The 13,302-nt window shown below is 38.9% G+C and overlaps 1 protein-coding gene across 3 annotated transcripts in view; it reads left to right on the forward strand.

Moving 5' to 3' along the window:
- The first annotated feature begins 5,376 nt into the window (after window positions 1-5,376).
- The window catches only part of LOC115178667 (cytochrome P450 3A27-like), a 54,515-nt gene continuing 46,589 nt past the window's right edge, over window positions 5,377-13,302 (forward strand). For 2 of the 3 annotated variants that reach the window (XM_029739934.1, XM_029739935.1), the window contains exon 1: window positions 5,377-5,666. In XM_029739934.1, the coding sequence (XP_029595794.1) occupies window positions 5,593-5,666 (74 nt within the window). In that variant the 5' untranslated portion in view covers window positions 5,377-5,592. Of the gene's footprint in view, window positions 5,667-5,833; window positions 5,928-6,341; window positions 6,395-8,201; window positions 8,302-12,343; window positions 12,458-13,302 lie in introns of all 3 variants that reach the window. The other variant, XM_029739936.1, reaches the window with a different exon arrangement.

Raw genomic sequence — 13,302 nt, forward strand, 5'->3', positions numbered from 1 at the left:
CCGCCCCCGGCTTTCGGTTTTTCCCTCAGTATACAGACAGGCAGATTCCCGGTCGGAATATTATCGCTTCTCTACGAGATAAATTGCATAAATATTGGTTTTAAACAGCGGTTGACATGCTTCGAAGTACGGTAATGGAATATTTAGAAATTTTTTGTCATATTTTGCGTCATGCTCGTGGCCGAGATTTAGCGTTGGGATAGTGTCTAGAACGCACGAACAAAACGTCGCTGTTTGGATATAACGATGGATTATTTGGGACCAAACCTACATTTGTTATTGAAGTAGAAGTCCTGGCAGTGTATTCTGATGAAGAACAAGCAAGTTCTTGCAAGTTCTCATAACTTAAATGCATTTAATAAATAAAGATCTTTAGGGTTACGGTATATTTTGGAGTGTTATACATTTTCATAAACAATGTGGGATGGCAGTGTCAAATGTATGTGAACCGGGAGAATATCTACACAAATATTGTCCAGTTGAAGGCTACGATGTGAAACTGAAGTTTGAGTTTCAGCTTTGATTTAGGCTACAGTTCAGTACATTTTTCTTATAGGAAATGTGATTTTGGTGAAGGCTAAACTTGCAGGGTGTCTAAATAGCTAGCCCTGTAACGCCGGGCTATGTACTTAGATTATTGCAAAATGTGCTTCATCCGAAAAGCTATTTTAAAATCGGACATATCGAGTGCATAGAGGAGTTCTGTATCTATAATTCTTAAAATAATTGTTATGCTTTTTGTGAACGTTTATCGTGAGTAATTTAGTAAAATCACCGGAAGTGTTCGGTGGGAATGCTAGTTCTGAACGTCACATGCTAATGTAAAAAGCTGGTTTTTGATATAAATATGAACTTGATTGAACAGACATGCATGTATTGTATAACACAATGTCCTAGGTGTGTCATCTGATGAAGATCATCAAAGGTTAGTGCTGCATTTAGCTATGGTTTGGGTTTATGTGACATGATATGCTAGCTTGAAAAATGGCTGTGTGATTATTTCTGGCTGGGTACTCTGCTGACATAATCTAATGTTTTGCTTTCGCTGTAAAGCCTTTTTGAAATCGGACAGTTTGGTTAGATAAAGGAGAGTCTTGTCTTTAAATAGCTGTAAAATAGTCATATGTTTGAAAAGTGTACGTTTTCGGATTTAGAGGAGTTTGAATTTCGCGCCCCGCCCATCATTGGATATTGGAGCAGACGTTCCGCTAGCGGAACGTGTAGATGTAAGAGGTTTTAAGGTCCTGGAGTGGCCTAAGGTCCAGACCTTAATCCCATAGAAAATCTGTGGAGGGAGCTGAAGGTTCGAGTTGCCAAACGTCAGCCTCGAAACCTTAATGACTTGGAGAAGATCTGCAAAGAGGAGTGGGACAAAATCCCTCCTGAGATGTGTGCAAACATGGTGGCCAACTACAAGAAACGTCTGACCTCTGTGATTGCCAACAAGGGTTTTGCCACCAATTGCTAAGTCATGTTTGGCAGAGGAGTCAAATACTTATTTCCCTCATTAAAATGCAAATCATTTTATAACATTTTTGACATGCGTTTTTCTGGACTTTTTTGTTGTTATTCTGTCTCTCACTGTTCAAATAAACCTACCATTAAAATTATGGACTGATAATTTCTTTGTCAGTGGGCAAAGGTACAAAATTAGCAGGGGATCAAATACTTTTTTCCCCACTGTATAAATACTCCTCCGCACGCCCCCTCCCCCGCTGAAGATCCGCAGGTGAAGAAGCCGGCTGAGGAGATCCTGGGCTGGCGTGGTTACACGTGGTCTGCAGTTGTGAGGCCGGTTGGGATGTACTGCCAAATTCTCTAAAACAACTTTGGAGGCGGCATATGGTAGAGAAATTAACATTCAATTATCTGGCAACAGCTCTGGTGGACATTCCCGCAGTCAGCATGCTGACTGGGGCATTTCTTTATGTGTTGTGTGACAAAACTGCACATTTTAGAGTGGCCTGTTATTGCCCCCAGCACAAGGTGCACCTGTGTAATGACCATGCTGTTTAATCAGCTTCTTGATATGCCACACCTGTCAGGTGAATGGACAATCTTGAAAAATGATAAAATGCTCACTAACAGGGATGGAAACATTTGTGGACAACATTTGAGAGAAATCGGCTTTTTGTGCGTATGGAACATTTACTGGGATATTTTATTTCAGCTCATTAAAAGTTGTTGATAATTATATCACAATCTATCTATCTATCTATCTATCTATCTATCTATCTATCTATCTATCTATCTATCTATCTCTGAATATTCAGTCATTATCCTAAACCTGCTATAGGCTACTGAATATTCAGGCTGGGATTCAATAGGCTAGTTAATATAATATGATAATAAGACTGCATTCACAATGAATGTTCAGTTCAGTCAGTTCAATCATAAATTACCTTTAAAATGGCACATGGCTGACAAAGTGCTGGGATTGAATCCTGGTCTCAGTCTCATGCTTGGTTTGAGTAGGACTCAGAAACCCATGTCCACCAGATAAAAGAAAGATAGTAATACTATGGATGCATTATGGGTACATGTCTTGTTAAAGTTAGACACCAGGAGGTATTAAATCCATGGCATGATGTCATGTCTGGATCCTGCACACTACTGGCTGGTGGCTGGAATTCTCCTAGAATGTAGAACTCTAGCTGGTGTTCTCTAGAACTGTACTCTCATTCTGTTCCTCTGGGTGTTCTGCTGTCCAGTCATTCCAAAATAGAATCTTTCCTGTCTGTTGAGATGATCCCTGCAGCTGCTTTGCTTTAACTTTAATGATATCAAACCAATTAAATCATCACACTAATGAACAAGGTCGTCTGTGTATTTATTAACATTCATAAGACAAAACTTAAGACACAAACACACAGAAATATACACGAGAACAATCAGTATAGATTGATTTGTGTTATTTATCAAGACATACTGTATTTGTATTTTCATTCAGGTTGGTCTAATTGTAGTGTTACGACTTGGTCATCCACACACGTTTCTTTTCAGATCCCAATACCACCCTTGTGTAGTCGTTGGATGTAAATACACAGCCCAGGTCCCATTACAAACTATTAATCCACTTTCCACATTTTCCAGCTCTTGTACTTTCTGCATTTATAAACAGTGCAGCTAATCTCTGGTCGCGAAGTTCACCTCCTTCACATAGAGCAAAGTTCACCTTCATATTCCAATACAAAACAAACAGTGATCAGCTCAAATTAAAAACATTTCTCGTTCTGACCCAGAACCAATGCCATATGTCACGTACATGTCTTCTGGTTCCTGGAACCGAGTATTAGCCCTCTCCCTTCCAAGGGCATAGTCTGTTTAGTACCTTTTTAGGAAAGAAAAAAATATGAAAAACATTTTGAATCAGAAGATAATATTGCAGCTTATAATCAGTTGGAATACCAGGTTTGCATCTTGTGTCATACTTTTTTTGCCATCTAGTTTAATATATTATTTAATTTAATCTATGGCATTATTTAGGATCCTTAAGACATTAGCTTCTACTATACTAAATAAAACAAATGACTAGAATAACAGTGTGGTTTCACATAAAACTATTTGGAAATAGTGTGCCTTTCAAACGGAAGCAAACGGAGCAAAACGTGGAGGGACATACCTGAATTTATCCCAATAGAAACTCTCATTTTGCTCTGTGTGCTTCCATTAAGATCTTAAACGTTAAACGGTTTCCGTAATGAATATGCCCCTGCTCTCTCTGTGAATCATTCACCTTCCCTCCCTGCTTCGCTTTCACCTCTCACACAGTCTCCCTCCTATCTCCTTATTGTGTGTGTGTTGTGAACAATATTTGCCTGATAATCAATAGTTGAAAAAGATGTTCGGGTTCAAAATAAGAGTTACCCATTGAAACTGATGCAAACGGATATAAATTGTGGAATCATGCCACAATTGGACAACATAATCAGTCTCTCCAGGTTTCCGAGATCGCATAATTCAATGCAAAATCAACCAATCAGTGCATATTATGTGAGAGCTCGCAATTTTGACCAAACCCGCACTTTTAGTGCATAAAAGGGTCCAATCATAAGCAGCTTCGTAATTTTGACCAATTGCTGCACTGTTACCGTGGAAAATGGCCCAATTGATTTTGTATTATGTATTCTGCTTAAAATCGTCCTAAAACTGAGCACATATGACTTTTTATTGCTGAAAATGAAATTAACGTGAAAAGAAACATCACAAAATGTATCTCAGAATTTCGGAAAAGCTCTGCAAAATCAACCATTTTTGGCAACAAAAATCACATATAAATACTGCGAAATCCTGGAGGGACTGTATAATGTTAAACAAGTTTGGAATATGATATATAAATTCATAAAAAATACAGTATTTAGTTAATTTGACACCACAAAAGATATGTTAAAATTGCACTGTAGATGTATAGTCTTCAGGACTGCAACATACCTTCAATGTACAGCCTTATGGATCTTGGGTTCAGGACATGGGGTACCAGCCTTATGGATCTGGGGTTCATGACATGGGGTACCAGCCTTATGGATCTGGGGTTCATGACATGGGGTACAGCCTTATGGATCTGGGGTTCATGACATGGGGTACCAGCCTTATGGATCTGGGGTTCATGACATGGGGTACCAACCTACTCATTGACACCCACAGATTACAATTCTGAAGAGTTTACACAAATATTAGCATCACAGCTCTTTTTGCGGGACTTTAACTGTGGGAAATCACCTCACAATTCAGCCTATAGTGCCTAGTGAACATTCATATTGCAATGTACAGGGCTCCTGAGTGGCACAGCGGTCTAAGGCACTGCATCTCAGTGCAAGAGGTGTCACTAAAGTCCCTGGTTCGAATGCAGGCTGTATCACATCCGGCCATGATTGGGAGTCCCATAGGGCGGTGCACAATTGGCCCAGCGTCGTCTGGTTTGGCCGGGGTAGGCTGTCATTTTAAATAAGATTTTGCCTAGTTAAATAAAGGTTATGGAATTGTGAGGTGATTTCCCACAGTTAAAGTCCTGCAATAAGAGCTACGATGCTAATATTTGTGTAAACTCTTCACATTTCATGGACCCAAGATCCAGAGGTAACGCTGTACAGTGCAATAGAAGTATGTCCCAATGCAATTATAATACAGCCACAGTGCGACTTCAACAATTTTTTTTGTGTGTCAAATTACCTACTTATTGTCTTTTGTTTAATTCATATAACAACATTCTAACCTTGTTTAGCATGATCTAATCCAAATATGGCATTATTCCACTATATGTATCTGTTTGCGTCAGTTTCAGTATGGAACTCTTATTTTGAAAGCAAACCCCAAATTCCATTGTGACTCATCATTATTCTAGCTAGCATCACACAGGTGCTTTTCCGACCTGATACAATAATAACTTGCAACCTGCACGGTCTCAGACAGAGTAGGGAGAAGAGCAATGGTCGGTAGTCGAGATCTGCCGCGTGCACAGAAGAACCACACTAGAACCGGACAGAAAAAACAACTCAAAACCTGTCAGACCATTGGACAAGTGAACTCAAACGAACCTGAGAGAAAACGGAGCCTTTGTTTTTAGAAGCGGCAGTGAGCCAAACCGGAGGAAAGATGATGAGTTTTCTGCCATACTTCTCCGCTGAGACCTGGACCCTCCTGGCCCTCCTCATCACCCTAATAGTAGTGTAAGGACTTACATCAAATCAAATGTTATTTGTCACATTTATCGTAGTTAACCGGTGTAGACTAGCAGTGAAATGCTTAGTTAGGGGTCCTTTTCCAACAATGCAAGATAAGATAAATATTTTGTATACTTCTCTAGAACATATTACTAGTTAACTTGTGTGTACAGGTATGGGTACTGGCCCTATGGTGTTTTCACTAAGATGGGTGTCCCTGGTCCCAAACCCCTACCTTACTTTGGCACAATGATGGAGTATAAAAAGGTTAGTACCCATTCAGAATAAACATCTCTCTCATATTTAAACAATAGTGTTAGTTTTCCCCCCATATAAAATAATACATTGAGAAGGAAAAAGAGGACTAGCCGGTTGTTTTAACAATAGATAAATAAAAGGTAATATGAGACATGATCAGTCTAGAAGTGTTGCTTGACCCTGGGTACCATAGAAAATAACAAACCCTCCTCAACCCTCACCTGTTTCAGGTGTGTTCTCTGTTCATGTTTAGGACACACCTACATGACCTCCTTGGGCATGGCCAGGCATGAATCAGCTGTTTTCTCTCTCTCTTTCTCTCTCTCTCTAATTCACTCTCTCTCTCTCACTTGCTCTCTCATTCTCTCTCTAATTCTCTCTCTCTCTCTACCTCTCTCTACCTCTCTGTCTCTCTGTGTGCAGGGTTTCACTAACTTTGACACAGAGTGCTTTCAGAAGTACGGGAGAATCTGGGGGTGAGTTCAGTTGGCTGTACCGTACTAGGATGACTCACAACTGTACTATGTTCTTTCAATTAATCACCTGCTCGAGCTGTCATGTGACCATGAGAAATAGTATTAATAATATCAACAACCAGAATAATGTTTTCTTTGTAGTTTTATATGAGGTGGTTAAATGTGTGTCTGTGTTTCTCCTCTGTGAAGGATCTATAATGGGAGGGAGTCTGTTCTGTGTACCATGTAGGATTGTAGGTGTACTCAGACCCCTTCACTTTTTCCACATTTTGTTACATTACAGACTTATTCTAAAATGGATTAAATAGTTTTTTCCCTCATCAATCTACACACACAATACCCCATAATGACAAATCAAAAACAGATTTTTAGATTTTTTTGCAAATATATTAAAAATGTCAAACTGAAATATTATATTTACATAAGTATTCAGTCCCTTTACTCTGTACTTTGTTGAAGGACTTTTGGCAGAAATTTCAACCTTGTGTCTTCTTGGGTTTGACGCTACAAGCTTAGCACACCTATATTTGGGGAGTTTCTCCAATTCTTCTCTGCAGATCTGGTCTCTGGCTGGGACACTCAAGGACATTCAGAGACTTGTCCCAATGCCACTCCTGCGTTGTCTTGTCTGTGTCCTTAGGGTTGTTGTCATGTTGGAAGGTGAACCTTCACCCCAGTCTGAGGTCCTGATAGCTCTTGAGCAAGTTTTCATCAAGGATCTCTCTGTACTTTTCTCCGTTCATCTGTCCCTCAATCCTGACTAGTCTGCCAGTCCCTGGCGCTGAAAAACATCCCCACATCATGATGCTGCCACCACCATGCTTCACCGTAGGGATGGTGCCAGGTTTCCTCCAGTTTAATCTTGGTTTCGTCAGACCAGAAAACCTTGTTTCTCATGGTCTGAGAATCTTTAGGTACATTTTCGCAAACTCCAAGCAGGCTGTCATGTTCCTTTTACTGAGGAGTGGCTTCCGTCTGGCCACTCTACCATAAAGGCCTGATTGGTGGAGTGCTGCAGAGATGGTTGTCCTCCTGGAAGGTTCTCCCATCTCCACAGAGGAACTCTGGAGCTCTGTCAGAGTGACCATAAGGTTCTTGGTCATCTCCTTGACCAAGGCCCTTCTCCCCTGATTGCTCAGTTTGGCTTGGTGGCCAGCTCTAGGAAGAGTCTTGGTGGTTCCAGATTTCTTTGATTAAAGAATGATGGAGGCCACTGTGTTCTTAGGGACCTTCAATGCTCCAGAAATGTTCCCCCAGATCTGTGGCTCGACACAATCCTGTCTCGGAGCTCTACAGACAATTCCTTTGACCTCATGGCTTGGTTTTTGCTCTGACATGCACTGTCAAGTGTGTGACCTTATATCGACAGGTGTGTGCTTTTCCAAATAATGTCCAATCAGTGGAATTTACCACAGGTGGACTCCAATCAAGTTGTAAACTTGCATGATCAATGGAAACAGGATGCACCTGAGCTCAATTTGGAGTCTCATAGCAAAGGGTCGTAATACTTATGTAAATAAGGTTTTTCTGTTTTTCGCTTCTCATTATGGGGTATTGTGTGAAGATTTATGTGGGGTTTTATTTATTTAATCAATTTTAGAATAAGGCTGTGACTAACAAATTGCCTCTGTGAAGGATCTATGATGGCAGGCAGTCTGTTCTGTGTATCATGTAGGTGTATATATAGTGGTTAAAGACAGGTGTGTTTCTCCTCTGTGAAGGATCTATGATGGGAGGCAGCCTGTTCTGTGTACCATGTAGGTGTATATATAGTGGTTAAAGCCAGGTGTGTTTCTCCTCTGTGAAGGATCTATGATGGGAGGCAGCCTGTTCTGTGTACCATGGACAAAAGCATGATCAAGACTGTCCTGATTAAAGAGTGTTACAACATCTTCACCAACCGCATGGTGAGGCACACACACACACACACAAACACACACCCCTAATGATACTCGGAAAAATAATAACCCTAAAATTATTACTGATATTATTAATGCATTATTTGTGGCATTCATTATTCATTCATTTTAAAGTAGTGTGAATATTATGTAAATTAGTATTTATTTGATTTTATTTCACCTTTATTTAACTAGGCAAGTCAGTTAAGAACACATTCTTATTTTCAATGACGGCCTAGGAACGGTGGGTTATCTGCCTTGTTCAGGGGCAGAACGACAGATTTTTACCTTGTCAGCTCAGGGATTCAATCTTGCAACCTTACGGTTAACTAGTCCAACACTCTAACCACCTGCTTTACATTGCCCTCCACGCGAATGCAGTAAGAAGCCAAGGTAAGTTGCTAGCTAGCATTAAACTTATCTTATAAAAAACAATCAATCAATCATAATTACTAGTTAACTACACATGGTTGATGATATTACTAGTTTATCTAGCCTGTCCTGCGTTGCATATAATCGCTTAGGTACACGTTGCTCCAACCATAAACATCAATGCCTTTCTTAAAATCAATACACAAGTATATATTTTTAAACCTGCATATTTAGTTAATATTGCCTGCTAACATGAATTTCTTTTAACTAGGGAAAATGTGTCACTTCTCTTGCAAACAGAGTCAGGGTATATGCAGCAGTTTAGGCCGCCTGGCTTGTTGCGAACTGTGAAGACTATATCTTCCTAACAAAGACAGCCGACTTCGCCAAACGGGGGATGATTTAACAAAAGCGCATTTGTGATAAAAGCACAATCGTTGCACGACTGTACCTAACCATAAACATCAATGACTTTCTTAAAATCAATACACAGAATTAGATATTTTTAAACCTGCATATTTAGCTTAAAGAAATTCAGGTTAGCAGGCAATATTAATTTTGCGTTCATTGCACGCAGTCAGGGTATATGCAACAGTTTGAGCCGCCTGGCTCGTTGCGAACTAATTTGCCAGAATTCTATGTAATTATGACATAATATTGAAGGTTGTGCAATGTAACAGGAATAACGTTTTGTTTTCGAGATTATAGTTTCCAGATTCGACCATATTAATGACCTAAGGCTCGTATTTCTGTGTGTTATTATGTTATAATTAAGTCTATGATTTGATAGAGCAGTCTGACTGAGCGATGGTAGGCAGCAGCAGGCTCGTAAGCATTCATTCAAAATAGCACTTTCGTGCGTTTTGCCAGCAGCCCTTCGCAATGCATTGCGCTGTTTATGACTTCAAGCATCTCAACTCCCAAGAATAGGCTGGTGTAACCGATGTGAAATGGCTAGCTAGTTAGCCGGGTGCGCGCTAATAGCGTTTCAAACGTCACTCGCTCTGAGACTTGGAGTAGTTGTTCCCCTTGCTCTACATGGGTAACGCTGCTTCGAGGGTGGCTGTTGTCGATGTGTTCCTGGTTTGAGCCCAGGTAGGAGCGAGGAGAGGGACGGAAGCCATACTGTTACACTGGCAATACTAAAGTGCCTTTAAGAACATCCAATAGTCAAAGGTATATGAAATACAAATAACATAGAGAGAAATAGTCCTATAATTCCTATAATAACTACAACCTAAAACTTCTTACCTGGGAATATTGAAGACTCATGTTAAAAGGAACCACCAGCTTTCATATATTTTCATGTTCTGAGCAAGGAACTTAAACGTTAGCTTTTTTACATGGCACATATTGCACTTTTACTTTCTTCTCCAACACTTTGTTTTTCCATTATTTAAACCAAATTGAACCTGTTTCATTATTTATTTGAGGCTAAATTGATTTTATTGATGTATTATATTAAGTTAAAATAAGTGTTCATTCAGTATTGTTGGAATTGTCATTATTAGAAATAAAGAAATAAAAAAATCGTCCGATTAATCGGTAGCGGCTTTTTTGGGCCGCCAATAATCGGTATCGTATCGGCGTTGAAAAATCATAATCGGTCGACCTCTAATTTAGAGGGCAAGTTGGTTAGGATGATATCTATGAGGGCGCCCATGTTTACGGCTTTGGGGTGGTACCTTGTAGGTTCATTGATAATATTTGTGAGATTGAGGGCATCAAGCTTAGATTGTAGGATGGCTGGGGTGTTAAGCATGGGCCAGTTTAGGTCACCTAGCAGCACGAGCTCTGAAAATAGAAACAAATAAAGAAATACTATGATCATTATTAAATCATATAATTGTTATAACTGTCTGAACGGTGAGCTGTTTGATAATTAATACATCTGTCCTCCATGTTTTAGAACTTCTGTCTGAATGGTGAGCTGTTTGATATTTAATAAAACTGTCCTCCATGTTTTAGAACTTCTGTCTGAATGGTGAGCTGTTTGATCATTAATACAACTGTCCTCCATGTTTTAGAACTTCTGTCTGAATGGTGAGCTGTTTGATCATTAATACAACTGTCCTCCATGTTTTAGGACTTCCATCTGAATGGTGAGCTGTTTGATCATTAATACAACTGTCCTCCATGTTTTAGAACTTCTGTCTGAATGGTGAGCTGTTTGATCATTAATACAACTGTCCTCCATGTTTTAGGACTTCTGTCTGAATGGTGAGCTGTTTGATCATTAATACAACTGTCCTCCATGTTTTAGGACTTCTGTCTGAATGGTGAGCTGTTTGATCATTAATACAACTGTCCTCCATGTTTTAGAATTTCTGTCTGAATGGTGCGCTGTTTGATCATTAATACAACTGTCCTCCATGTTTTAGGACTTCTGTCTGAATGGTGAGCTGTTTGATCATTAATACAACTGTCCTCCATGTTTTAGAACTTCTGTCTGAATGGTGAGCTGTTTGATATTTACTACAACTGTCCTCCATGTTTTAGAACTTCTGTCTGAATGGTGAGCTGTTTGATATTTAATACAACTGTCCTCCATGTTTTAGGACTTCTGTCTGAATGGTGAGCTGTTTGATATTTAATACAACTGTCCTCCATGTTTTAGGACTTCCATCTGAATGGTGAGCTGTTTGATCATTAATACAACTGTCCTCCATGTTTTAGAACTTCTGTCTGAATGGTGAGCTGTTTGATATTTAATACAACTGTCCTCCATGTTTTAGAACTTCTGTCTGAATGGTGAGCTGTTTGATCATTAATACAACTGTCCTCCATGTTTTAGAACTTCTGTCTGAATGGTGAGCTGTTTGATCATTAATACAACTGTCCTCCATGTTTTAGGACTTCCATCTGAATGGTGAGCTGTTTGATCATTAATACAACTGTCCTCCATGTTTTAGGACTTCCATCTGAATGGTGAGCTGTTTGATCATTAATACAACTGTCCTCCATGTTTTAGGACTTCCATCTGAATGGTGAGCTGTTTGATATTTAATACAACTGTCCTCCATGTTTTAGAACTTCCGTCTGAATAGTGAGCTGTTTGATATTTAATACAACTGTCCTCCATGTTTTAGAACTTCTGTCTGAATGGTGAGCTGTTTGATATTTAATACAACTGTCCTCCATGTTTTAGAACTTCTGTCTGAATGGTGAGATGTTTGATCATTAATACAACTGTCCTCCATGTTTTAGAACTTCTGTCTGAATGGTGAGCTGTTTGATATTTAATACAACTGTCCTCCATGTTTTAGAACTTCTGTCTGAATGGTGAGATGTTTGATATTTAATACAACTGCCCTCCATGTTTTAGGACTTCCATCTGAATGGTGAGCTGTTTGATATTTAATACAACTGTCCTCCATGTTTTAGAACTTCCGTCTGAATAGTGAGCTGTTTGATATTTAATACAACTGTCCTCCATGTTTTAGAACTTCTGTCTGAATGGTGAGCTGTTTGATATTTAATACAACTGTCCTCCATGTTTTAGAACTTCTGTCTGAATGGTGAGATGTTTGATCATTAATACAACTGTCCTCCATGTTTTAGAACTTCTGTCTGAATGGTGAGCTGTTTGATATTTAATACAACTGTCCTCCATGTTTTAGAACTTCTGTCTGAATGGTGAGATGTTTGATATTTAATACAACTGCCCTCCATGTTTTAGCACTTCCATCTGAATGGTGAGATGTTTGATGCGGTGTCCGCTGCCGAGGACGATACATGGAGACGGATCCGTAGTGTCCTCTCACCTTCCTTTACCTCTGGACGACTAAAAGAGGTAGAACCATCCCTCCATCTCTCCCTTTCTATGATTTATCAACTTGTTATAAACACTTTATAACTTGTTATAACTCTTTATTAACTCATTATAGCTTGTTATAAACTCTTTAACTCATTATAGCTTGTTATAAACTATTAACTCTTTATAGCTTGTTATAAACTCTTTATAAAGTCATTATAGCTTGTTATAAACTCTTTATAAACTCATTGTCGCTTGTTTTGAACTCAAACCTAAATCAAATCAAATTGTATTTGTAGAAAACACATATTTAGCAGATGCGGGGGTAGTGAAATGCTTGTGTTCCTAGCTCCAACAGTGCACTAATATTTAACAATACACAACAGTACCCAAAAGTATAAAAGTAAAATAATGGAATTAAGAAATATAGAAATATTAGCATGAGCAATGTCGAAGTCTGGAGTATAAAATTATATATATGTATGTATGTGATGGGATGTACAGACATTATGGACAGTATGCAGATAGATTATATAGCAAATCTGTAGAATACATCGATAGAATAGTATTTATACAGCAATAGCTAAATAGGATGAGCCTTTACTAGAAACAGTATATACAGTGCATTCGGAAAGTATTCAGACCCTTTTTCCACATTTTGTTACGTTACAGCCTTATTCTAAAATGTATTAAATACATATTTTCCCTCATCAATCTACTACACACAATGACAAAGTGAAAACCGTTTTTTTTACATTTTTGCAAATTTATTAAAAATAATAAACAGATACCTTATTTAGATTATTATTCAAAGGTGGAGTCATGCGTCCTCTGAAACATGACCCGTTTGACCACCTACTTCCTGTTTCACCGGATGTCAGCAG

The sequence above is a fragment of the Salmo trutta genome, chromosome 38 (genome assembly GCF_901001165.1).
Source record: "Salmo trutta chromosome 38, fSalTru1.1, whole genome shotgun sequence".
Taxonomy (NCBI): Eukaryota; Metazoa; Chordata; class Actinopteri; order Salmoniformes; family Salmonidae; genus Salmo; species Salmo trutta.